This window comes from Monodelphis domestica, chromosome 2 (assembly GCF_027887165.1).
Source record: "Monodelphis domestica isolate mMonDom1 chromosome 2, mMonDom1.pri, whole genome shotgun sequence".
Taxonomy (NCBI): domain Eukaryota; kingdom Metazoa; phylum Chordata; class Mammalia; order Didelphimorphia; family Didelphidae; genus Monodelphis; species Monodelphis domestica.
The window spans coordinates 430,901,272-430,928,433 of NC_077228.1; the positions used below are offsets into that span (position 1 = coordinate 430,901,272).

The following is a 27,162-nucleotide window of genomic DNA, read 5'->3' on the forward strand; positions in this document are numbered from 1 at the left end:
TATATCCCAAAGGATTTTGCCTTTATCCACTCCCTCAGAATAAACACATTCAGATTTTGAAATAACATCTTAAAAGAGGAGCACACTATGAACTTTTAGAATGATGTCTCTTCTTAACCAAATTGTAAAAATAATTATTTTCAGTATTTCCTTAAGATGTGTGTCACTACAGTATGGGCAATTAGTTTTGCTTGTAAGAACCTGGTACTGAAAAATGTCACTTTCATAAATGGTCTGAAAAGTAATAAATCTGAATTATTAAATTGATAAATAAAATAAAAAAATATTTGCACCTAGTGATTCAAGTCAATTGGAGAAAGAGTTTAGGTCTTGGGAGAGATGATAGGATGGGAGGTGTTGTTGAAGAAAGGATGCCAGTTTCCTGGTTTTATCTGTCTTGCCATCATTTTGTATGCGTTTCCAGCAACATATCTACTTCTAAATAAAACATAGTATCATGTCTGAGTATAATGTAATAGACTAGGTCAGCTTGAATTGGAATTAACTTTACACTGGGCTTAATTGAACATCATTTTATAAACATGGGGAAAAAATGACCAAATTTGCTTTATTTGGAAGGAGGAAGACATATCTTTTTCAACATCACTGTTAAAATAAAGAGAATAGGCCGATATTGTTACAGCTATTTTTCAAAGAAAGGAGGGAGGCAGATTTAATTTATGAGATTAGATGCCATCACATCCTTTTGTGAAATGGCACCAGTTGCAAAGCTCAACCACAGTCTGAACATATTGCTCCTCAGTTTGCTACTTCTCCCCATTAAGCAATTTGATCAGGATTAGTTCTTTGAGAGAACAGCAAAACCTCTTTTTGTCTCCCCCTCACCTTCCATCAAAGGGAAGGGAAAAACAAATGTTTAGAATAGAAAACAATTTTGAGAGAAAGGGAGGCCTTTTGTTTGCTTGTTCTCCAGCTGAAGGTCAGGCACCACACAGAAGCCCTTTCCTAGAGCTATCAATCATTTAATAAAACCCAGTTAATCCAATTTCAGTAGAGAGGGGGCTGCCTTCTCCTTTCTCCAGCAAAATCTTGGTTGATTGTCCGCAAAAAGTCCTGGTCTCACTGGATATACAGGAGGTCCTCTCGGAGGTAATGCGCCCGTTGCTGTGAAAGCAGGGGTTAAAGCCTTAACGGGGGGGGGGGGGTGCCTCTATTGGCTCCCGTAGCCCCTAACTGCTTGGGGTGGGAGATGCTGTTGCTGCTCGGGCTGCTGCTGCAAGGCGTGTCTGGGGCTGAGCTCATGTGATGAAGAGAGGGAAAACAAGGGTGGGGGAGGAGGCATAGAGGTGGTGGCTTTTTTTTTTTTTAAGGAGTTTGCAGAGAGCTTGTCGCCTTCATTCTCAGACCCGGCTCATTCCGAGGAGGAGGAGGCAGGTGAATCCAAGTGGTGTGGGACGTCGGGCCCCAAGGAGCCAGTTCTCCCTCGATCCCCAGCCAGTGGCCGGGGTCTCCGTAAGACTGGTGGAAAGCAAGCAGATCGGTGCGGTGTGTCCGTGCGTGCGGCGTGGTGCGGCTGAGCTGGGGAGAACCGCAGTGGAGCCATGGGCGCGGGGAGCTCGACAGTGAAGGCGCCTCCGGAGTCGCCGCAAGATGCACGGGAGCCTGGAGCTGCCGAGGCCCCAGCGCTGGCGAAGCAGGAGACTGGCAGCGCCTTGGCTGAGGAGGCAACCGCAGCAGCTGCCCCGGAGCCTCAGGGGGACCACGCCACGAGCGCAGCCCCTGCCTCCCCTAAGGTAAAGCGCTCTTTCCCCACCCTCACCGCAGTCCCTCCTTATCTCCTGTGCCCCCCATACGAGGGCGGGGGCGGTAGCTGTAGCGGTAGCGGTAGCGCTCTGGTCTGAGCATAGACTGCAGGGGGTTGGGGATGAGACCCCAATATATTATTGCCGTCTGCCTGAGAAAACTTTGTAGCGCTTCCACCAGTCTCCCAAAAATCGAGAGGCAAAAGCCTGGCTGGGTCCTTGCTGCCCCTCTCCCCTCCCCCGCCCTCCAGGCTGGACACCCTCTTGGGTAGTGAGCGGGGCTAGGACGGGTAGCATTCGCTTGTCTTGGATTCTCGCGGGCTCGCAGTTACGCGGCCGGTGACCTCCCGAAGCTCCTGCCATCGTCGTTGCCCCCCAGCCCCTTCCGTACTCAGTGTACCCCAAGATAGATGCGCTACTTCTTTTTAAAGATTAAAGAACCACCCGACATTTAACGCCTCGTCTCCTCACCCCGCAGCCCCCACTCCATAGTGGAAATAGGGTCATAAGGTGAGACCAACCCTAGACTAGAAGAAGTTCTCTTCAATCTCGCTAGTTCTAATGGGGATGGAGAGGGTTTTTAAGGAACTGGGTCTCTTCCCCACTCTCAGTTCTCCCAGTATTTTTCGAGGCAGAGTCTATACCAGGAGCTCTTGCCTGCTGCCTAAGCCCACACTGCTATTGGTACCCTGTCCTGCGACAGCTGGTCTGCAGGCACCTCGCCTTCCTTATGCAGAGGATGCTTGCGGTGTAGTTGCTCCTTGCCAAGGAAAACCTGTGCAGTCTCGATTTTTCCCAAAGGGGAAGAGCAGTTCTGGAATTGACAAGTTGCCCAAAGTGGGCGGCACCCCCACCCTTTTTCTCCCAGTTCATTGTCTTTGGATCTAGTTGGATAAATAAATAGCGGCTTGGAAATTCTCACAGGATGTGTTTGCAGATTAATATATACGAAGTGTGTATACTTTTCTACTCGGAAGATAACTCCGGTTGTAGATGCTTTAAAAGTACAATATTTGATTGTGCTGCTTCTGCTTCTGCTTCTGCTTGAAAGACCATGTAACTAGCTAATTCTGGCTCCTGGGTTGGGGGTGTTTGTGTGTGTGTTAAGGAATTGAACCTACAAAGATTTCTCAGTATGCATATTTTAGCAAGATTGTTTAAAGACTGTATAAACTCGTTTCTGAATAGTTTAAACATTAAATTTATTCTAATTTTGTTTCATTTTAAAGGAAGAAAACAAGTTTTACTGTCTTTAAAATTTCTCTAGATTTCTATATTAGGGATTGAGATTTTTATCCACATTCCAGATTTCCTTTGGTGTTAAATATAAGAATTAAGATTTTATTCCCTTGATCTCACAAATTGAGCTTTTCCTTTTATTTGCTTCCAGGTAGTTTTCCTGTGAGGGCCTTCACATTGTTAATAGAGAATTCAGTTTACCCTAATTCCTACATATAAACATTATTATATTATATGTGTATAAAAGCTACTAATATTTGACATCTCAAGCTTTATTTCAAGTAGCTGATAGGTAGAAATAGTAAGTGGTAATATTAAGGTATGTAGAGGTTTGTTTTTTTTTAAATAGGTGATTAAGGTGATTAAGAATGGCTTCAAAAGAATGATAATGCAGTTGCTATGATAAATAATAAAATGTCTTTATACTTAACATTTTTAAAGTGTATAACCATGACTCTAGTTGTATGATTCTAGTTATCAATAAAAAGTAATTTAGGATTTAAGTAACTGTTAACATTTGAATAAATGTGTTAAAAACTTGACAACTACATTTCTGAAACCATCAAGTAGAATTCTGAGCTTAGAGATGACTTTTAAATGTGTTTATATTCTTATTAAGTACTTCCTACTCATGTTTTATGAATGGCTCAATCTCTTCTTGCCTCAAAATCTTGAAGGAGCCAAACTCTACAGACCATTATACTGGGTGGCCCAGAAGTCTTAGTGCATATTTAAGATTTAATAGCTTAAAAGCTTTGGACTGCACTGAGACTTTTGGGACATTTTTTAAAGTGGTTTCTTAAAATGAAATTTATAATTCATGAACTTGTTGGCATATTACTTGGACAGCAGTTTGACAACCAATTCAAATTTATCTTTTGACTGAGCTATATTACTGAAAAATATGTGCAATTTTTTTTTTAAACTGGACCTCCCAAGCTTCACAATGTGAAGCTATCTAGAGGACCAGGATAGGAGGAGAGAAGCAGTCCCAGAGCACAGCCTGTCAGCTGATGGATGTTTTCAGATTCCAAAAGCTCTGGAAGACCTTGAACTAAAGCATGGTTTGGAGGAGATGGAGTACTTGCCACAGGAATGTCAGTGATATAGGAGCACTTCTTATCAATGCAATCATGAATGGTTTTGAAGTATGCAAGGGATGCTATGAAGCACTAAAGCTATTTTTAAAAGGAATCTAAGTTAAGTGACTAGAAAAATGACCTCAAGGTTCTTAATACTAAGACCTTTAACACAACTACCATCAATTGAATAAAAAATTTGCTTGCTCTTTTGAGGTATTCTTAAATTCTGGCCCTTTAATTTTATCTCGTTGCTAGTTAACCCAGTTAGGGAATTTCCATGGTTCTTTGATTCTGCTTTTGGCCATTTAATTGCTCATTAGCACCCCTCTCTTTGGTAAAACACAAGATAAGATTCTAGTTAGTCCCTTATGTTACCTATTGGTACATTTGCTTATTTTTCTTTGTGGAAGACAGAAAATTTTGACTAAAATAGGTTTAGAGTATTCTTGGTTATTATCCTTGTGCAGTTGGATTATCCTTCAAATCTACATATACTATTTGTGTAGACAATACCCAGTTAACCATATATCTATTGAAATGGTACTGTTTTAAATCTCTTAAAAAGAAAATCCAAGAGATCCAAATGATATGTTTATAGGTTCAGCTTGTATCTATTTTGTCCAGTAATAGTGTAGGGTGTGGTATGAGCAGAGCTTTTTTTCCTTGATGATCTGCAAATTTTAAATATCCTTCTCTCCTAGATCCCATTATAATCTTATTCCTTTTGTCCTTTTGTTCATTTTAAACGTCACTGGTGTGATTGTCAAGCCCATTTTCCCATTCCTATGTTTCTCAATGTGGTATAACAGAAAGAACATTGGAATTTGGTATTGAGTTGTGGCCATTCATTATTAGCTACATAAGCTTGAGCATCACTTCAGCTCTGGGTCTCACTTTGGGGCTCAAGCGTCCTCTTCGGTAAAATGAGGACATAAACTTGTACTATCTACTTTAAGGCTGTAGTGAGGAAAACACTAACTTATAATGCAAGATATTTATAATGGATGGAAATGGAACCACTCTCTCCTTTGTGATTTCTACCTAATTGAAGAAGTTGTGAAATAAAATCCAGGAGATAACTCTGGCTCTCTGCATGAGTGGTATCTGTGGTAAGGGAGAATTTGTAGATTTTGAATACATAGTTTTAGTTGGGTTTGTTTTGTAATTGCATTTTTTTTAGTCACTCATTGAGATATGTGAATTACTGTGTACACACTTCATCAAAAGATAACAGTAACTAAAATATCTGGTCTAGCAGGTCAAAGGGAGTAAGATTTAAATGATCAAATTATTTTAATTGTTCCTTCTCAGTTCTTTAGTGCTTACAAAGGTTCTGCTATAGCTTTTTAAAATATTTTGATTGAATTGGAGGGGAAAAGTTTTCTACAAAGCCCATGGCTTACTGTAAACAGTTTTTTTTTAAATTCAATAATTCTTTCAATTATTTTCTAGGATGGAACTGATTTCTGAGTATAATACTCAACTGTTATACACTGGAAACATCATCATAATTATCTTGTGGATGTAACTTAATTTGGGCAACATTCAGCTCAACAGTATCTTGGAATCTTTCAGTTACATTTTTGAAAATGTTTTTATTTTGTATATTTCTGGTCATATTTGAGGCACTAGTCACTGAGGGTCCAGTCAACCACTCATAGTAACCTCTCCTGCTGTATTTTGCTTTCAGATTCTTAGACACTTAAAATTTTGTCACTAAGACCCTTGACCTTTCTCTTTTCCCAGGCTTAAGATGAGTTTGAGTAAATTTAAAAATAGGTCAGTGCTTTGCATCAGTATGAGACATTATCTCCCTGGGCTAGAAAGTAAGGAAGATGTTTGAGCAGGGAGCCAGCCTAGGGAAGCTGGTTATATTTCCATTCCATTTTAGCAAATGTGGCACCATTTTTGGATTAACCCTGCCCTCCACCTACCTACTTTTAGAATCCTTAGCTTTCTTTCAGAGCAACCCAGGTGCCTTACCTAATTTACCCTATACTCAGCTGTTAGCATTCTTTTCCTTTTTCCAATTGTTTTGTATAATTTTGTTTTGTATTACACAGTATTTATCTGCATACATGTTGTGCTTGTAAGTTCCTGGAAGAGAGAGAAGTCATTTCATTTTTTCTTTATTTCCTTAGGACTGACATTGTACAGCTAATTGATGGTAGTCTCTATTAGTCATGCTGATTTCCCCCTGGGTTAAATTGGTGTCTGGTGCATATTCTACAAAATTATGCTTTTATCTCAATAATGCTTCAGGAAGTACTGAATGTTTAGTATCAGGATATCTTGTGGCCACCAATAGCTTGTATGCTCGTTAGTCATCAAAAGTTTTAAATAACATTTATTGATACCCAGATAGGCATGCTTTTTAATCAAAGTTTATACCAACTTCAGTTAGGTAAAGGACCTGAATTTTTCACTCCTAATTAGTATTCTTAGAGAAACTCTCTGAAATAGGACAAAACAAAACAAAATAGAAAACCAAATGCAATCCAGTTAATAGTGTAGTGGAAAGAGCACCCAAGTTGGAGTCAAATCCAGTCTCTGTTCCTAACAATGAATTTGCATCCAATTTCCTTTCCTAAAATGAAGGGTTTGGACTATTTGATTCTCTAAAGTCCCTTCCAGATCTTAATCTTTTGATCCTCTTTATCCACAGAACAAACCTTTAGGGAACTATTAATCACCTCCGTTTTGGAACCCCTGTCTTAATACTAGGCTATTCTGATTGATGAGTAACCATAAATTCACACAGCCAGAAAAGATTATGTTAAATAACACATCCAGTTGGCTATCTTAGCTATCTTTTTGTCATATATTTTTTAGGAATGCAAATTCTTCTTAATCCCTTGCTTTGGAAACTAATTAAATTAATACTTCCGCTTTTTTTTTCCTCCTGTGGAAAGGGTCAATCAACTTTTCTATGCCTCCACTCACCATTTTGACTTTAAAGATCAAAACACCTTTTTCTGGTCATCTCTAGTCTAGTGATACTCCTTTTAGAATATAAGCTCTTGAGGGCAAGGACTCTCTTATTTTTGTAATTGTGTCCTCAGCATTTTTGAATAACATGACACATAGTAAGCACTTGATAGATGTTTCATTCATGTGGTAGGCTGCCACTTTTAATAGCTAATTCATGAAAAAATACTAACTCAACCAAAAACAGAAAGAAAAATACTTCAAATGATCTGTGATTTCATTGATGTGGGTACTGCTGAACCCCAACTCCATTGTGCTTTAATAGATAATATTCATGAGTAACTATTGACAAAAAATACAATTGCTTGGTGTCTAAACCTTTTGTTAATGAGCATTGCTACATTTAGCAAGGCTGTTCACCTCCTACCATCTGTCCACTAGGTTTTTCTAACTTGATGGAATGTGCCCTAACTTTGCCTCCACAGTCATAGTCATCAAAAACCAACAAGGAGGCATAAAAAAGTTGAAAAACATTAGAGTAAATTTCATATTTGGGGGTGGGATGGCATTATTTATTTTATTTATTTTTTAAAACCCTTACCTTCCATCTTGGAATCAATCCTGTGTATTGGTTCCAAGGCAGAAGAGTGGTAAGGGTTAGGCCATGGGAGGAAGGGTGTTGTCAAATTACTTACCCAGGGTCACACAGCTGGTAAGTGTCTGAAGCCAGATTTGAACCTAGAACCATCCCACCTAAGGGATGCCATTATTTAAAGTGACATCAAATATCTAATCCATACAATACATTTACAAAGTATTGTGAACTTTTAAATTGTTTTAAAGATGAACTAGACATAGCCTTTAATTTATCATCCCAACTAGGGACCTTTTAGTCATTTAGAGACTAACAGATCTATTTTAAAAGGTGTCATGGCTTTGTGGATTTCAGTTGATATCTCATGTTTCCTTTTATCTTGAATATTGAATTATGTATCTATAGCTGCATATATACATATATAATTGTATTCATATATGTGTGTGTGTAGCTATAAAACAATGGCTTCATTTTGGATCTTTACTACTGCAGTATGTAGTTTAACTATATTTTGCTAATGAAGAAACTGAGGCTCAGGGGATAATCATTTGCCCAAAGTCATGCAGGTAGTACCTAGTACCTTTGTCCCATGCTTTTTTTTAAAAATTAAAACCCTTACTTTCCTTCTTGGAATCAATACTCTGTATTGACTCTAAGGCAGAAAGAGTGGTAAGGGATAGGCAATGGGGGTTAAGTGACTTGCCCAGGGTCACACAGCTGGGAAGTGTCTGAGGCCAGATTTGAAGCTAGGACCTCCCATCTCCAGAGTTGGCTCTCAATCCACTGAGCCACCCAGCTGCCCCCCAGCCTCTTGCTTTTGATTCCAACTTTATGCTACACTGTCAGTGATACATCGTCTCAGGCTTGAATTATGGAGTTAAGATAGATCTGACAAAGAAAAATGTCAGTAGTTATTGTGTCTCCTTCAGTAAGTGCCCTTCCTTCAGAATCGTTGTGCCTTTTATTAAAGCAGCTAGGTGGCACAGTGGATAGAATCCTGAAACTGGAATAATTTTAAATCCTGCCTTTAGATATTTACTAATGTGTGGTCTCACCACAAGTCACTTAACCGCTGTCTGCCTCAGTTTCTTCATCTGTAAAATGAGAACAATTTATTATCCCGTATCTTAGGGTCATTGTGAGGACAAAATTGAAATAATACTTGTAAAATGCTTTGCAAATCTTAAAGTGCTACATAAATACTAGCTATATTTATCACTATTGTTTTTCCTGGTGCCTTTGAGTTTACTTTCCTAAAGTATAGATTAAACTTGTAAATTTAAAAAATATAATTAATTAAGAGTATTTTCCCATGGTTACAGGATTCATATTCTTTCCTTCCCCTCTTTCCTCCCCCCTCCCAGAGCCCATGAGCAATTCCCTAGGTTTTACATGAATCATCGTTCAAAACCCATTTCCATATTATTAATATTTGAAATACAGTGATCATTTAAAGTCAACATCCCCAATCATATCCCCTTTGAACCATGTGATCATTCATATGTTTTTCTTCTACATCTCTACTCCCACAGTTCTTTCTCTGGATCTGGATGTAGAGAGCGTTCTTTCTCATGAATCCCTCTGAATAGTTCTGGATCATTGCATTGCTGCTAGTAGAGAAGTCCATTACATTCGATTGTACCACAGTGTATCAGTCTCTGTGTACAATGTCTCCTGGTTCTGCTCCTCTCACTCTGCATCAGTTCCTGGAGATCTTTCCAGTTCACATGGAATTCCTCCAGTTCATCATTCCTTCCAGCATAATATAAACTTGTACAGTTTTTAAAGAAGGAAATAGTGTCCTGAAATGGGCAGGTTGGCAGATACTTAAATTATTAAGGGCTAGGGAAAAGGAGAGATATTTTTCCTTTTTTACAAATAAGGGACATTTTGAATAGAGGACCCCTAGTCTCTTTATCCTTTTCAAATGAAGGTACTCTTTTTCAATCCTTGAGTTAGCTGGACTGATTTTTCACAAGAGATTCTGAGTGCTAGAAATTTCTCTCTAACCTTTGCCCCTTAGAAAGATGGGATTATGAGGAAGCAGATAGCCACTCCCTAAGAACACAATATCCTGAACTCCCTTGGAATCTTCTTACAATAGATGGACAGACGCCTCTAAGCTCTGCCCAAGTAGTATCTCATTTTTTTACTTTACAAAAGTGAGATGTGTTCTGTTGAAATGCTTAGGTTTTCACCAGTAGAGATTATAGTTGAATGACTATCATCCTGTTTCTATTTACAAATTAGGACAAATATTTAATTTTTAAAGCAAAATAAAAACCTGAAGTTCTCATTCTGGCTAAGCCAATTAACTTCTATCATTTTCAATCTTGTCTGATATGTCATTTCAGACATGATTGAACTATGACATCTCCATTCCATTTTGCAATTAATTGGATAACTTTCCTTTATTCTATGCAGAAATGTGAAACTAGTTCTGAATGGGAAGATCCTTAGTATTCTATTTGTAATCAAATATCTATTCTGTGCTAGGCAATGGGCTACAAATAGAAATAAAAATGAATTCTCTTGCTGCTGGATCCTCTTCACTCCCAGAAGTTTATAGTTTAGTAACTAGTTTTTAATTGCTGATTTCTAACAGCTGGGGAAAGAGGATAGCAAGGGATATAGCCTGTTAATTCTCTCTATCCTACGTAACTTGGTGATTGTGGATGTGGCTGAGAAAAAAAACCCCAAATGGGTTTTTTTTTTCCAATTCTGTTCCCCTGGTGGGAGAAACTGTGGCCTCTTTATGGACCTAGAAATGGAGCATTGGCACTTGGTAAGTACATCAGTTACCAATAATCTGCGTGGCTTCCCCTGTTACTCAAATCATAAAATCTAGTGAGAAAATACTTATATAAGATACCCCATTGGTTATTAGAGCAAATAATTAAGTTCCCTTTAAGTTTACAAATTAGTTGGGGCAAAAAAAATGCTTAAAATATTGTGAAAAGGTTAAATGATTAATATTTTTTAAATTAATTTGATAATTATTTTTTTAAAAGTCATATTAAATTAAAAATAAAACTGATTATTCGATTAATCTATTAACAAACATTTATTAACTGAGGCATGCTGAAAATACTCCCCAAAAAGTAAAAAACACCATTTTGCTCAAGGAACTCATTCTAATGGGGGAGACAACATGTATTTTATATATGTGTGTGATATGTGTGTATATATCTGTGATATATATCTGTGATACGTGTATGGTAAATATCATGTAATCTAAGAAGGAAGTTAGTTGAGGAAAGAAGGAAAAGCTAGGAGAATTTCCCCCTGGAACGTAGAATTGGAGCCTTGTCTTGAAGGAAGCTGGGAAGTGAAGAGGGAGAACATTCCAGGCATGGGGCACAGCCAGTACAAAGTCATGTGGGAACAGCAAGTAGGTCAAGAAAGTTGTATTATAGAGACTAGAAATGTAGGAAGGACACAGGTTGTAATTTTAAATGCCAGAGCATTTTATTTGTGGTCCTGCAAGGGAAGAAAGAACCAATAGAGTTAATTGAGTAGTGGATCTGGGCTTTAGGAAAATCATCTTGGTGGAAAAGAATGGATTGGAGGAAGGGGTCACTTTAGTGAGGACAAGTTGAAAAAGACTTTGCAAAGATTGGATTTGAGTTGAGGGGTGGGATAGATATTCCCTTTCAGGTGAGTAGAATGATATTAACAAAATAAAGTCCAGGGATATTTTTTTTCTTTCCTTTTTTTCCCCCCAGGCATATTTTGGGGACAGTTTGGACAGTTTTAACTGCTGGTATGACTGAAAGTATTCCATGTCAGATTGTGGAGGGTCTTATGTATATGGCTAAGGACCATACTCTGAAATCAATGACAAGTCATTGACTTTTCTTTTGTTATCTAGAATGACCTCAGAGTTGTTCTTTAGGAAGATTAGAGTTGAAGTGAGCCAGGAATGGTCAGAACTGAGGTTTCTAAATTTAGATTTTGTGGAATCTATGAACCTGTATGGAAAAAAAATTGCATCTTTATTTTCACTTACCTTTAACTGGAATTTAAAAAACAAAACAAAACCCTTACCTTCCATCTTGGACTCAATACTGTGTATTGGTTTCAAGGCAGAAGAGTGGTAAGGGCTAGGCAATGGGGGTTAAGTGACTTGCCCAGGGTCACACAGCTGGGTAGTGTCTGAGGCCAGATTTGAACCTAGGACCTCCCATCTCTAGGCCTGGCTCTCAATCCACTGAGCTACCCAGCTGCTCCCTTTACCTTCCATTTAAAGATCTAATAGGCTTTGGTTCCAAGGCAGAAGAGCAATAATGACTAGGCAATGAGAATTTAAGTGACTTGCCCAGTGCTACACAGCTGGATTTAAATGACTTGCCCAGGGTTACACAGCTAGGAAGTGCTCTAGCTAGAATTTGACATTTCTTTCAATTATGAATGTAGGCAACAAACATTTTTCTGAGAAGGGGCAGTCTGTGACCCCAAGTAGTTGGAAGCTTTTGAACTAGAAGAAGCAGGGAGGCTATCTATCATCATGGTCAGGTATGAGGTTCCTGTTATGTTAGTTGCTGGTATAAGAAATCAGTTCAGCTTGACTATTTTTCTAGTTTTTAAATTTAATTTTTCAGAATTTAGCAAAAAAGAACATTTAGATTTGCACAGTAGAACAGAGAGATAATGTGAAACTACAAACCTATAATATAACAGCATATTCAAAGTATTAAAAAATTCTTATGATTAATTTTGAACTTTCTATTAGGAACATTTAAAAAGCCTTTAGTAACTTTCTCTTTCTTTTTGGCACTTCTTCCCCTTTCTCCACCTCTAATTATTCCTAAAAAATTTATAAACAAAATCAAATATCCAATAAAAATATGTATCATTCATTTTTAGTTCATCACTTTTCCTTCAGTCAGGAAATGGTTACCATGGCTCACCCATGGCTCTTTGAAGTCCTTTTTGGTCATTTCATTCCTCAGAATTCTTAGGTTTTCAAGGTCTTTCTTTACAGTGTTATCAGACAAATTATTATGGTTCTGCTCATTTCATTCTGGATCAGTTTATACAAGTTTTTCCAGGTTTCTCTGAAACCTTTCTCTTTGTTGTTTCTTCTGGCAGAATAATCCCTTACATCCACATATTGTAATATATTCAGTCATGCTAGGATGATTTTTTTTAACCTTCCCAACAAAGGTCAGAACAATTTCCTTCAACTCCCTTGTGGTTCTTGGGAAGCAAGAACTTTTGTGTCTGAACATCATCTCTCTTCCTGTTCCTAGTAAATTATTTCTACATTTAACTACTTGAACTTGGAGTCATAAGCATTGGACTCTTGTCAGCAGATTTTTCTGTTTCTGGCTACGTAAGTTTGTTCAATTTTTATTTTATAAGATAGAATAGAACCTTTATCTTTAAGCTTTGTGGAGGAACATGAGGTAATTGGCAAAGCACTAGATTTGGAACCAAAAGAATTGATTTTAAAATCCTGGTTCTGCTATGCCCAAAAGGCTTTAAAAGACTGTCTGCCCTTTGATCCAGCCATACCATTGATGGGTTTGTACCCCAAAGAGATTATAAGGAAAAAGACGTGTACAAGAATATTCATAGCTGCACTCTTTGTGGTGGCAAAAAAATTGGAAAATGAGGGGATGCCCTTCAATTGGGGAATGGCCGAACAAATTGTGGTATATGTTGGTGATGGAATACTATTGTGCTAAAAGGAATAATAAAGTGGAGGAATTCCATGGAGACTGGAACAACCTCCAGGAAGTGATGCAGAGCGAAAGGAACAGAACCAGGAGAACAGTGTACACAGAGACTGAAATACTGTGGTACAATCAAACGTTATGGACTTCTCCATTAGTGGCAATGCAGTGATCCAGGACAATTCTGAGGGACTTATGAGAAAGAATACTGTCCACATCCCAAGATAGAACTGTCAGAGCAGAAACCCAGAAGAAAAACAACTGCCTGAATACATTGTTCAATGGGGATATGATTGGGGATATAGATTCTAAATTATCATCCTAGTACAAATATCAATAATATGGAAATAGGTCTTGATCAATGACACATGTAAAACCAGCTGAATTGTGTGTTGGCTACAGGATGGGGGTAGGAGGAGGGGAGGGAAAGAACATGAATCTTGTAATCACAGAAAAAATATTCTGAATTAATTAAATAAAATTTTCCAAATTAAAAAAAAATCATGGTTCTGTTCCTTTCACTCTCATTTCTTCTTTGGGCCTCAGTTTCTTTACCTGTAAAGTGAAGGTTCATGTTCTAGATGATCTCTCAGATTTCTTCTAGCTTCACCATCCTAATCAGTTTCTGCCCCACTTATCCTCTCTAGGCTTCAGGCTCTTTATAAACTCTTTCTAGATAACTAAATCCTTGATTCAAGGAAGTCCGCTGTCTAGCCAGTGAAGTTTCTCTTTCTGATCAATGTTTGACAAATATCACATAAGAGCCCTTGCTTTTTAGGGGAAGGGTATCTTCCCACCTCCTTCCCCCTTAACCCACAGGATTACTTTTGCTGCTATAGGTGTTGACCCACACCAATCCCTCTTACATCCCCCCCCCCCCCCAATTTGATTTGCTTCTTGAAAAATTCAGGGCAGAGCTGCTCAGTTCACTTTGCATCATCAGTTCGTACAAGTCTTCCCAGATTTTTTCCCTTTGAAACTATCCCCTTCACAATTATTTGTGCATTCATATACCATAACTTGTTCAGCCCTTCCTTTCTCAATGGGTAACCACTCTAAATTTCCAATTCTTTGCCTACTACAAAATGAGCTATTACAAATATTTTGTGTACAGTTTAACTTTTTAGGCACAGTTCCAAATTGTTTTCCGGTGTGACTGGACCAATTCACAGTGCTTCCAATGGGGCTTTAATGTTCCTGTTTCCTTAGACTCTCCAGTATTCATCAATTTTTGTCAATTTTGGCAGTCTAATGGGTATGAGATGATAGATACCTTGGTTGTTTTAATCTTCATTTCTCTTATTACCAATTTAAAGCATTCTTCATATAGTTGCTGATAGTTTGGATTTCTTCCTCTTGAAACTGCCTCCTTTGTCCATTTATCAATTTGGGAATGATCTTACTCTTAAAACACTTGAATGAGTTCCCTGTATGTATATTAGAAATGATTTTTTAAAAGAGAAACTTGCTGCAATGATTGAAATTCTAATTTTAGCAGCACTGATTGTTTCTTTACCAATATTCTAATTTTACATTATAAAATGTGTCCATTTTACCTTCTGGGATCCTTTGTCCCGTGCTTAGGTATGAACTCTTCCAGAGATCTGAAAGGCAATTTCTTTCCTGCTTACCTAATTTGTTTATGATGTCAACCTCTGTGTCTAAGGTTGGTACCCATTTTTAGTTTATCAGCATATTGTATGAGATCTTCTATCTTTAATTTGAGCTAGACTGCTCATACAAATTGCTAGCATCTATGGCAAACCGTCAAACAATTAATTCACAGGTTTGGATTTCTATTTTTTTTTTGAAAGATTTAATGTTTAACCTTATAGAAAGTTTTTTTTTTTTTAAGACTTTGAATTTAATGAATAAATTCCCAGTTATTTTGGTATATTTTGGAGTTGTTATGTTAATGTTTACTTCCAATCCTGCTAATATATCAGTGCTATCCTATTCTGCCCTTGTTTATTGTTAGAATGATCACAAATCATCTTTGGCGTGAAAATATAGAGGTTTCATGTTTGGTAGTAATTTATGAAGCACCTAATTTGAGACTCTTCAAAGAATTTTCTGTCCTGGAAATAGAAGTAAATAATATTCTTGTGATAGACAAAGGAGACCAACAATTTTATCTGAATTTGCAATAAAGTGTGGCTTGAGATTTCAGGCCATTTGTGGAGCTGTGGCTGATAAACAATCTCCCCATGATGGAGAGGAATGCAAAGAATGTTTAAGTGTTCATGGAAGTAGGTCATAGTTTAAAGCATTGCTTTTGTGGAAGAAAGTTTCTCAAGATATTCCTATGATCCTTGAAGCTGCTTGTTATCCCTTACCTATAATGCTGGGTTATTCAGTGAAATAGGGTTTCTGAATTAACTTTTCTTGGGTATGCTCGACTAATAAGTTTTAAATAGATTCTCTGCCTTTCCAGGAGGATTAGTAGATTCTGTCCTCCCCACTCCGCCCCAATTTTGATCAACAAAATGCATCCTTTTTGGCATAAAAATTCTTCCTCTTCTACATGTGCAAGTTTTGAAATGAGCATATATTATTTCTAACGGATTGGATATGTTCATGATAGGAAAGAGTTCTTTAAAAAAGACCTAAGAAATGTCCCATTATTAATGTAATCTTGAAGAATGGTTCATTCTGAGTTGTAGCTATTTATTAGTTTTAATTATGTCAACAAATTGGTAGAGATGAAATTGTCGTGCCTCTAGTACAGTAAACATGAAATAGAGAAGTAAGAAATTTATCCAAATAACCAGAGAAGAAAACCTTGTTTTAAAATGAAATTGCTAGGTAATTGAAGGGAAAAGAATTTTCTCTGCTTGAGTAATTCAGACAATTGCCTCACTCACATCTATACTTGTTTGTGTCTGGAGACCTAGCCAGAGAGTTCTTTCTAGCACTTCATTATTTGAGCTTAGAGTTAAACATCCTAGCACAAACCATGTTGTGCCTCGAAATGTTCATTTACCCATATTTTCTGGCACCCAGGACAATTGCACTAGTGTGCAGTTAAATGCTGTCAATGACTGGGTTCCTCCGATCCTTTCCAGATCCCAAGACGAATACTAGTAGTATTGTCCTGGATGTGAACTCTCCGGAAGATCAAGGGAAGGGCAGAACCGGCTTTCTTGAATGCAGTTGCCTTCTTCCTCAGACCAATAACAGTAGCTATTCCGTTGCTTTTTATGGTCACAAAATAGGAAAAATCCCCACAGCTCATGGTTCCTTTGCACTGACCTGACCTGCTGGCTTCGTTCATTATTGGATAAGACATGGGGAGGAAAAAGGATTTCTCTCCTAAGTCAGATCTCTGAATCTGATTACTAGAAAAGCTAAGACTGTTCTTAGGAGCCCTTGCTCTAGGAATACACAAATCTAATGTAATCATCTGTAAAAGACCAGACACTTCAAGTTCTCTTAAGGAAAATGAATTTTGGAAGCCAGTGGACACTAATGAAGACCATATACAATGAATTTCAATTCTGCGCTAATATTGGTGATTGATAGTTTTTAGCTTATGAACAATTTGTATAGTAATAATAATTCTACAAGTTGTAATTCTTAGTTACAAAATTTTCAAATTAGTCAAGCCGATAATTAATGCCATTAAAAGCAGCTGTGTGGTTCTGGGAATAGGCTGCTGGGCCTAGAGCCAAGGAAGACCTGAGTACAAATCTAAAATTAAATGTTGACTGTGACTCTAGGCAAGCCAGTTGACCTCTGACTCGGTTTCCTCATCTGTAAAAATGGGGATAATAATGTCACTTAACTCCCAGGGTTGTTGTGAGGAAGAAATGAGATATTATTTATAAAATGCTTTACAAACCTGAAAGCGTTCTATAAATGTGAGAGCTTCTGTTAAGTGGGGAGTGACTTTTCTTAGAAACTAAAGAAACCTGCTGTGTATTAGCAAAAGTGAAAATTAGAATTCCTTCTGTTTGTATGTTTCAAGGCTGTCAGTTATATATTGACACTCCAATCTTATGGCATAAAAAAAGGTATTAGATGCTCAATTACTCAGAAAAACTGCTTGGTAAAAGTAGCCCAAAGATTTAATCCAAGAGAGTTACAACAGCATTTGAGTTTCCTTTGTCTGAGCCAGTGTGGTAGAGATACAAAGATTTAAATTAAAAAATAAACAAACAAAAAACAGCCTGAGAGATGAGTATTTTAGTATCTAGAACAGTGATGGTCAACCTTTTGAGTTTGGTGTGTCAAAATTCTCCAAAAAACTGAGCATAACTCAGGTGGTATGTCACTTTGAGAAAAACCATAATTTTATGTTATTTATAGTTTAAATAACAAAAATGCATAATTGTAATATATAACTGTATTTAATAAACCAAAAACTAATTATTTAACTTACCAGCTTAGTGACTCCTTTGTTCATCTGTCAGTCGGTTTCTTTTGTTGGTCTTGATATTATTTAACTTGTGTGGTGTGCCATGAACTAAGATAAGCGAAGGGGAGGGAGAATTCTTTAACCAGCCTATTAATGGCTTTTTTGTTGCTGAGTTTCATTGGCATTCAATTGAATTTTGGTATTTTGTACACTTCAAGCCTAAGCAAGTGCTACTAACTTCATCTGTCAATCTGTTTCTTTTGTTGGTTTTGATATTATTTAATGCTGAGAATAAGGTCTTATAAAAGTATGTAGAGGGAAAAATTGAGTAAAGCCATTGCTATATTTTTCAGGGTGCTAAAAGTGTCTGGTAATCAGTTCCAGGCACTTTTCCAGTCTTCCACTGCCTGGCCTCTCTCCTCCCCTCCCTAGCTGCCAGCTTCTCCTCCAGCAGGAGCCCTAAGAGCCCCAGCCACCTCCCCATGGCGACCAAGTGGAACAGCCTCCCCCCCCTTCCCATGTGTGGCTCCCCTGTGTGGCTGCCCTGGGCGGCTCCCGGCCATAAGGCGTGCTGAGCCTGCATGCGGCCAGGTGTCACCGAAATGGCCACACGTGTCAGTGCTGACACACGTGTCATAGGTTCGCCACCACGGGTCTTGAACATTCTAGTATCATGCTAGGTCAGGACGATTTGCCTGGAATACTGCTAGGCCATGACTTTTTTTCAGGGTCCAATAGCCAATGTGTGTTGAGGCAGCACTGGAACTAAGGTTTTCCTGGACAGCTGTCTGTCCATTCCATCGCCTCCTTACATTCCTATATACACAGGCTGCCTGTCAGTCTTGCGTGGTAGAAAGTGGTCTTGGTTTTGGCATATCTAAGTACCTTCCACTGCCAAGTTCAAAGTTATTCTGTCTTCCACTTTTGCTTCCTTTGTGTTCTCTGCTTTATTAAGTTTTCACTCTGTGCTGAGAAAACATTGAGTAAAAATTCAAATGTTTTTCAAAAAGTGTTTTTAATTTCATTAAATAGTTACCATTTACATTTAAAAGATTAGCATTAATTTTTGAATATTTTTAAGCTGCAAATTCTCCCTCCACCCCTTGTGAAGGCAGGTGTTGTGTATTATCAGAACCAAGTGTTTTTAAAAATGTTCAGGAAAGGTAGGTACAAGGTGGAGAAAAATAGTCTGGCAGCAAAAGCTGGCAGGTATGCTTTAATGGATATTATGATTCTTTTCAAAGTAATTGGCAAAAATAAATTTATTTAGAAAAGTTTGTTAATGAACTCTTATGCAAATGTATTTTAATATACAGCTATGATCCTCTCACTAGGAAGTAAAAGCTCTTCCTTTAGAACAAATATAGTCAAGCACAACAGATTCACACATTGGCAGTGTTTTTCTGTACCTCTGGTTCATCACTTTTCTGCTAAGAAGTGGGAAGCATATTAAAACAATACTTAATCTTGTGTCTGTCTCCCAATTTTAGAGTAGGCAGGAGGCTGATTGGACAGACTGCCAAGCTTGGAGTCAATAAGTCTTATCTTCCTGAGTTCAAATGTGGCCTTAGACACTTACTAGCTTTGTGGCCCTGGGAAAGTCACTTAATTCTGCTTGCCTCAGTTTCTTCATCTGTCAATGAACTGGAGAAGAAAATCACTAACCCCTCCAGCATCTTTCCCAAGAAACTCCCAAATAGAATCCCAAAGTGAGACATAATTGTAATGACAGAAGAACTATTCTTTCTCTTCTTCTCCACTCTTTCTCTTGCTCTCTTTTTCTCTATCTTTATTTCTGTTTTGATCTCTGAGTGTGTTTATGCCTGTACTCCAAGGCTGATTAAAGACTGCAAGATGCTTAATACAGTTTCATAGAAACTGTTCTTTTGGTCTTGATCCCAGCCCTGTCCCATTCCTTCTTTATTTTATTTAAAAATTAAATTTAATCAATTTATTTTTAAAAATCCTTACCTTCTGCTTTAGAACCAGTACTGTGTATTGGGTATAAGGCAAAAGAATGGTAAGGGGTAGGCAATGGGGGTTAAGTGACTTGCCCAGGGTCATATAGCCCATTCCTTCTTTAGAGAATCTCCATGTCTTACATATAGTACATATATTTAATATGTATATGGAATTTTATTACAAGAAACATATTTCATTTCTTTAAGAAAAATAATAATTTTAAGACCACTAGATTTCCAGAAGTACCAAGATTAAGGAGCATTTCTGTGCAGCTATAACATTTAGTTTCAGAACTCTGATCTAAAAGCAGCAACAAAGCTGCATAAGTAAAAGGAAGTGTTTGCCCTGAGGGTTTTGGTTAGATGATCAATCTAAAGAGGTTTGTAAATGTTTTTCTAATCTTCCCACATATATTTTTCCCCTTTCATTGATTGTATATGACAGTTCAAAACAGTTTTGCCTCTTGTTTTTCTTGTTCAACAGCCTTACTTACCTCAAAATCTAAATATCCACATTTCTTAGATAATGGATGTTCATACAGCTTGTATTATACTTTGGAAAATGTATATTTGTGGCTTGAAATCTTTTCTTGACTTCATTTTCTATAAAATGTGTAGCTGCCAGCTTTGGAAATCACATTCTGAGTAATAACTAATTCATTTGATTTTTATTTATATCTTCTGTTTTTGTTTTCATATATATACCTCACTGAGAGGCATTACTTAAAATGACAGATTGGGTAGGGGTAAGGGTGGGGTGTGGCAGTTCACAAAATAACTAACCAAATTAACAAAATTCAACAATATGTATGCAATATTCCATACCTGAAGTTCTGTACTTTTGCAAAGGAAGGGAGGAGCTGCATTATTGCAATTAAAATGTTTGCTTTCAGTTTTTTCCCCATTCCATTTACATTACTGCATTGCAATCTTGTTGCTTATATATTGTTTCTCTGGATCTACTTACTTCACTTTTGCATCATTTCATATATCTTCCCGTGATTTTCTGCAGTTTTCAAGTCATTGTTTCACATATAGTTTGTTTGGCCATTTCTCCATCTCTGATATTTCCTGTCCTTTTCTGCTACAAAATATTTCCAGTTCATTCCTGCTATAAATATTCTTATTCAGTGTAACTTGGCTCAAGGCTGTTTTTTTTTTCCCCAAGGTTTTTTATTTTCCACAAAATAATATCAAGAATAGTAATAGCAGTGGCTGATGAATAAGCACAAAGAACTTTGGAAAATCTCTAAGAGTTAGTTTTTCTTCTAGAATAATGAGCCTAGGCCTGGGAGAGAGATCTTTGGCTTTTATTTTTTGAAAAGATTGATTCCCTAACTTCATTGTAATTCTTTAACAATGTACAAGGTCACAAGTTCTCCCCTCTTCCTTTCCTGAGGTTGGTCCATTTCCTTATCAGTGAGCATAGAAAACCACTGGCCATCTTTCTCCTACAGTAGGTCTTTTATTATAAAAGAACAGGGTGTGAGCTTATGCCTACTTGGTACTTATCCAGAACAGATTTTTTCCCCCTTCTTTACCAATTGACTTTATATAGGGAAATTTTCTTATGAATCAGAACGATAAGTGGATTTTGAAGCCACATGCTATGATAGCAAATACTAAATGAAGTCATTAACATTTAAAAGTGTTTCTGCAGCTTCCAAGATTCTTACTCATTTAATAATCCTTTAGGTTAGTGTACAAATTTTAACTTACAGACAAGAAACATTTGCTTAATTGTTACCTGAGGTTAATGACATTCGTCACCAGGGAGCAGGTAGGGTTAGGATTCCAAGATAATGGGATGGATGGCAAAAAGAGCAACCTGAGGACACTGTGGGGCAGAATGGTACCCTAGAAAGAATATGGGTTTAGGTAAATGATTTGGGTTCAAATTCTGACTGCCACTTATTTACTGTGAAACCTTGTTGTATAACTCACTTTGGAATTCCCAGCAGCAGTTTCTATCTCTCTAAAATGTAGATTTTTTTACCTCAGATCTATGTGCAAAGGTGAGCAATAATGGCACAATAAAGAATGTTGCTCAAAAAGTAACAAAAGGGGGAACATGAGGAATGAAAGGGATTGGATAGGACCTTTTCAGAGCTAGGTAGGTAGAAGAGCTGCAATACATGTTCTTTTTTAAAAATTTTGAATATTTTTCAATGGATCCTCCCATCTATCCCACCTCTCAGAGCTGACAAGCAATTCCACTGGGTTATACATGTATCATTGTAAGAAACCTATTTCCATGTTATTCATATAACAAATATGAATATTTGCAAATATGAATAATTGCAACAGAGTGATCTTTTAATGCCCAAACCCCAATCTTGTCCCCATCGAACCATTTGATCGATCATATGTTTTTCTTCTCCTCCCACAGTTCTTTCTCTGGATGTGGACAGTATTCTTTTTCTGGATTGTCCTGGGTCATTGCATTTTCGCTACTAGTAAAAAAGTCTATTACGTTCAATTGTGCCACAATGCATCATTCTCTGTGTACAACGTTCTCCTGGCTCTGCATCAATTCCTGGAGGTCTTTCCAGTTCACATGGAATCCTTCCAGTTCATTATTCCTTTCAGCACAATAGGCAATACATATATTCTTAAAAAATGAATGAATAACCCTTACCCTTCAAAGAAAAGAACATTTCCATATACAAAGTTAAACAGAAAAAGAATATAATGCCCCAAGGGGTTCTTGAAAATGACATTTACCTGTCAGAAAGAAAGTGGTGGTTTATGATGAATCTTCCCCAAGGAAGGTGCAATTTATTTCAAAATAATCATAGCAGCATTTTTTTTTGTAGCAAACAAAAGACTATGATATGAATAAAGTGAAAATATTATAGCAAGAAATTATAAATATGAGGAATTCAGAAAAATATGAGCCCAATGGGAGGTGAAAGGGAGGACCAAAAGATGAGAATAATTGGAGGTGAAATTATCTATAAAAGGGAGTCATAGGCTGGAGTAAAACCACTTAGTCTGTCAATAAATTTGTATGAAGTGCTTACTATGTGCCAAGCACTATGCTAAGTGCTAGGGATAAAAATACAAAAAAGAAACAGACTCTGCCCTCAAGGATCTTAGACTATATTGAAACAAGATATCATGCAAAAGGAGGCTGAAAAGGTGAGAGAAGGAAGCCCGCCTGGGTGGCATGATGAAGGGCAAAGAGGTTCAGCCCAGTGGGAAATTAGATGCCCTCTAATCAGAGAGGGAGAGGGTTCTGATGAGGTGTGAGGACCCATACTGACAGAATCTTTCAGGAGGATGAGATTCCCAGGGACAAGATGGAGAAGTTCAAAGGAGGGCAGTTGGGTGGGAAATGAAGAGGTGGCTGGCTGTGGCATCCTCCTCTAGTGAAACTCCTTGAAAATAACCCTAACCATTCTTTCAGGAAAGGTAAGAGGCTATTTGGACAAAAATTTATTTTTTCTTTATAAAGAATGGTTGAGACCAGACAGGAGGAAGGGTAGTAGTCAAAGAAATAACTAAAATAAGAACAAAGGGAGTAAAAATTTGTCTGGTAGTGGTTTGTATACTTAGAGGATTTAAACCTGAGATGATAAGGGTTTGAATTAACTGAATGTGAATGGTTAAAAGGGCAAAATGTAGATGGATCACTTTTGGCAACCTCAGGGCTTTAGTTTTCTGGATTCTTAAAATGAAAAATATTTAGGGATTTTTTTGGATAGGTCTGGAATGTCTCACTCCATGTCTTCAGGAGGGCCTAAATTTCTACCTTCCCACTTACCCTGCTATCTTCAAGAGGGATATTGGGCTAGAATAAACTAATTGAAATGTAGAGGTATGATTCTTTTTGATGGGGCTTAGGATAAAAAGTCTCTTCTCCCACTTGGGGGTAGGAGACAGAGTTCTAGCTGGGGTCTGGAGGTTAAGAGTTAAATCTCATTTTCAGTTCACCTCCCACCAAACATTACAATTCCAGATACCTAACAAACTTATTTATTGAAGGTAGGAAGTAAAAAATAATAATAATAAAATAAAAAAAACAGCAGTAAAGTAGCCAGTACTATCTTACCCTTTTGTCCCCCTGCCTGGAATGTACTTCCTCTTTCCCTTTAATTATTAGAATCTTCAGAATTCCTTCTAGGGTAAGCTAAAGAGTACCAGGCAATATCCTGTCTTTCCTGTTAGTGGTGTTCTTTCCCTCCCCAAATTACTTTGCATTTAGATCCCATTATACTACTCCCAATAGAAAGTAAGCTCCTTGAAACCATGGGCTATTGTTAATTTTTGTCTTTTTGTACTCAGTGCCCACCACTTAGTTGAATAAATGCTCTTTCAATTGAATAATGTGCTAAAAATAAGTTTGTTTATATAGCAATTCAAATCAAACATTAAAAGTCCTACTACATGAAAAGCAGTTTACATAAATTATCAATCGATCTATAAAATCTATATATAAAATAATAGGACATCTATAAAACCTCTATAAAATAATAGGAATGAAAGCATTTGCAGTTAGGAAAATTGAGGCTAAGAAATGGACTTATCCAAGATCATATCAATAACCAGTGCCAGTTAGTATTCAAATTAACGACCTGACTAAATGCTCACCCACTTTCTCTCCCTGTTTCTCTGCCTCCTCCTCCTTTGAACTAATGCTCTTTCCACTAGAGTGCAAATATTAATTCACTTTCAACATATTTCAATAGCAAAGGACTGCATAATCCAGTTAAAATCATTGGGGGAAATGGATAAATTCAGCCAAGTAATTTTTTTAGGGTGTTGGGGAGAGAGACTTAAAATATACGCATGCTGGTGAAATTGATTTTCAATGTTATTTTAACCTCAATCAGTTGGAAACAGATGTGTGTGTATATTATGTTTTGTATTTATTATTGAACTGACTTAGTTAGGATTTGTTTTTTTATTTCATTCCCTTGGGTTATCGCTTGAATCCAGCTGTTCCTTTTAAGATGTGTATTCTAAAACATAAAACTCAAGATGCCCCTTCAAGTTCAAACATCAAGAAAAGGTGGTCAGTTCTGATTTAATGATATAATAAAGAAGTGAATTAAACTCACCTTAATCTGATGGATTTAGAATATGGGTTTGAGGAAAATGAGTATGTTATTGTGCAGCAAAATTGGAAAGATTGTTAAACTGAATATAAATCAGAAGAATTAGCTGACTTTTCCAGGAAGGTAGATTTCAATTTTGGTCATTGTGATAAATAGGAGACAATTTTCCCCCCACATTCACACTGACAGGTAGATAATAAACTCTCTAAAGGATGAATTGTTCTAGCTTTCTTTTTGAACCCTAAAACCTGACTGGTGCTCCTGGGAATACCTTAGTCTGGAAGCTGGTTTCATTCTTTTGTAGGAGCAGAAACAAACACATCAGAGTAAATGTATATACAGAGGAAAGGAAGGGGGCAAGATAGAAGTGAGGTTTATTCATGGTAGAAAAGCATTAATGTTTGTTTGTTTTTTTTTAAAAGATGGTCCAAAAAGGAAATAAATCGTGTTTACATAGATTTAAACTTTCTTTCCTTCCCTCCCCTCTCTGCCATCTCTCTTCTTTCATTTCCTCCCTTCTTTTTAAAAATATTCAACATCAGTTTCATCTGTACATAAGACATTGGCACTTTGATATTTTGCAAGAAATACATTCTTTTTTCCTCTTTAAATACCTGGACCAACTCAATTGATTTATAGTTATTATTTTCTAAAGATCTGATTTTCCTATTTTGATCCTGACTTTACTAGACTCTTGAGCAATGTTCTTCTTTGTTTAGTCATCCTTAGTACCAGACTCACCTGTCCAAGATCCAGATCTTGGGACCAATTCCCAACTCAAACCTGGGGCATGTTTGCGTTTAACACTTGAATATTGCAATGAATCCAAACATGAGAAATTGAGTCAGAATTGTCCAGATAGGGTGATAAGCCAAATTAAAAGTCTCTTCCCTCCAGGAGCTCCCTGTATTCTCTGAAGGATGCAATTTAGTATGAAGAGAAGTATGAGAATTAGCTTGAAGAATGTTTGGGGAAGGTGTTATGTGAGAGTAAATTTTGCCCTCGCCCTGTAAGGTAGAACCAGAGGGCTTTTTCATTTTTTAAGTTGTCCAAAAGTAGAAGGGGATGCCTCAGGAAGGAGTGTCTGTTTCCTTATGAAGGAAGTATCAAATAGATGCGAATCTCAGGTATTCTGAATCTTATAATCTGAGAATCTCAGGAAAAAAACTGGTCTTGAATGATCTAAAATATTCTTTTTCTTGCCAATAGTTAGTATATTATAGTAGGAAGAGTGTTGGGTTTGGAGTCAGAGGACTTAGAAAGTAGCAGTCAGGCTTTCCACTTACCTGTGAGACCCTGATTTATTTATTTTTAAAAATATTTTTCCATTTTCCATAATTGATTTTCTTTTCCTTTCCTCTTCCCTCCCCACTCCTGGAGCCGATAAGCAATTTCACTGGGTTGCACAAATGTTATCACTTAATACCTGTTTCCATTGTATTCATTACCTGTGGGACCCTGAGCAGTTAACTGTAGCTCCCTGAGTCTCAGTCCCCCCACCCTAAACCTTTTTTTGTTTTTTTGGAACCCTTACCTTTTGTCTTAGAATTGATACTAAGTATCAGTTCCAAGGCAGACGAGCAGTAAGGGCTAGGCAATGGGGGTGAAGTGACTTGGCTCAGGGTCACACAGCTAGGAAGTATCTGAGACTAGATTTGAACCCAGGTCCTTATATCTCTGGGCCTGGCTCTGTATCTACTGAGCCGCCTAGCCTCTCAGTTCCCTTATTTGTAAAGAGTGGGTATAGATAACCCCCATCCCTTCTAGTTCTTAGTTCTTAAGATGAGAGAGGTGGGTGCAAGTGTGTTTTTCTTTCTCTCCTTGTATCCTCCCCTATGTTGTACAGGTAAAAATTATTTTAACACCTGATTTAGGTGATTTGTTAAAATTTGATCCTACAAAAGTTACTTTAATTAAGAACTTTAAGTAATTTATGCACAAAATAATTGCCATTTCTTTACTACAGTCAGAATAAAGCTTAAGTTGAATTATAAAAACATAATTATTAAGAAGATATTCTAAATGAAATGATTAAACATTGTATTTGAAATTTCCAGGATATAATTTTTAAAGTCTATGATAGAAGGCACATATCACACATACAATAGAAGTTTCATGAGGGAAATAAAATAGAAGATAACATACTTTGCTCTGTATTCCAATAGTTTCTTCTTTGGCTGTGGATAGCATTTTTATCATGAGTCTCTTGTGGTTGGTTACCTTAGAGACTTGCTTTCCTGATAACTGTTTAGTCCTTCGTAGTTGATCATCTTATAATAGTTCTGTTACTGTATACATTTTAACTTAGTTTTAAAATGGAATGTTGTCCATATTTTTAAAAATAAGTTTTATTGATATTTTCTGTTTCTTACATCAAATAATTATCCTAAGTATCCTTCCCTTCTCCTAGAGAGCCATCTTGATAGAGTATTTTTAATAATAAATAAAATAATATAACTTAAAGTAGTAAAATAGTAAAAAAATATGTCTTAAAATAGT

General features: G+C 37.1%; 1 protein-coding gene across 3 annotated transcripts in view; it reads left to right on the plus strand.

The window, feature by feature from the left end:
• Positions 1-825: 825 nt before the first annotated feature.
• AKAP12 (A-kinase anchoring protein 12) overlaps positions 826-27,162 on the plus strand; it is a 113,214-nt gene continuing 86,877 nt past the window's right edge. Inside the window, exons 1-2 of one of the 3 annotated variants that reach the window (XM_056818930.1) lie at positions 826-1,110; positions 1,366-1,754. In XM_056818930.1, the coding sequence (XP_056674908.1) occupies positions 1,563-1,754 (192 nt within the window). In that variant the 5' untranslated portion in view covers positions 826-1,110; positions 1,366-1,562. Of the gene's footprint in view, positions 1,111-1,331; positions 1,755-2,003; positions 2,274-27,162 lie in introns of those variants that run through there. The other 2 variants (XM_007484727.3, XM_007484730.3) reach the window with 2 other exon arrangements.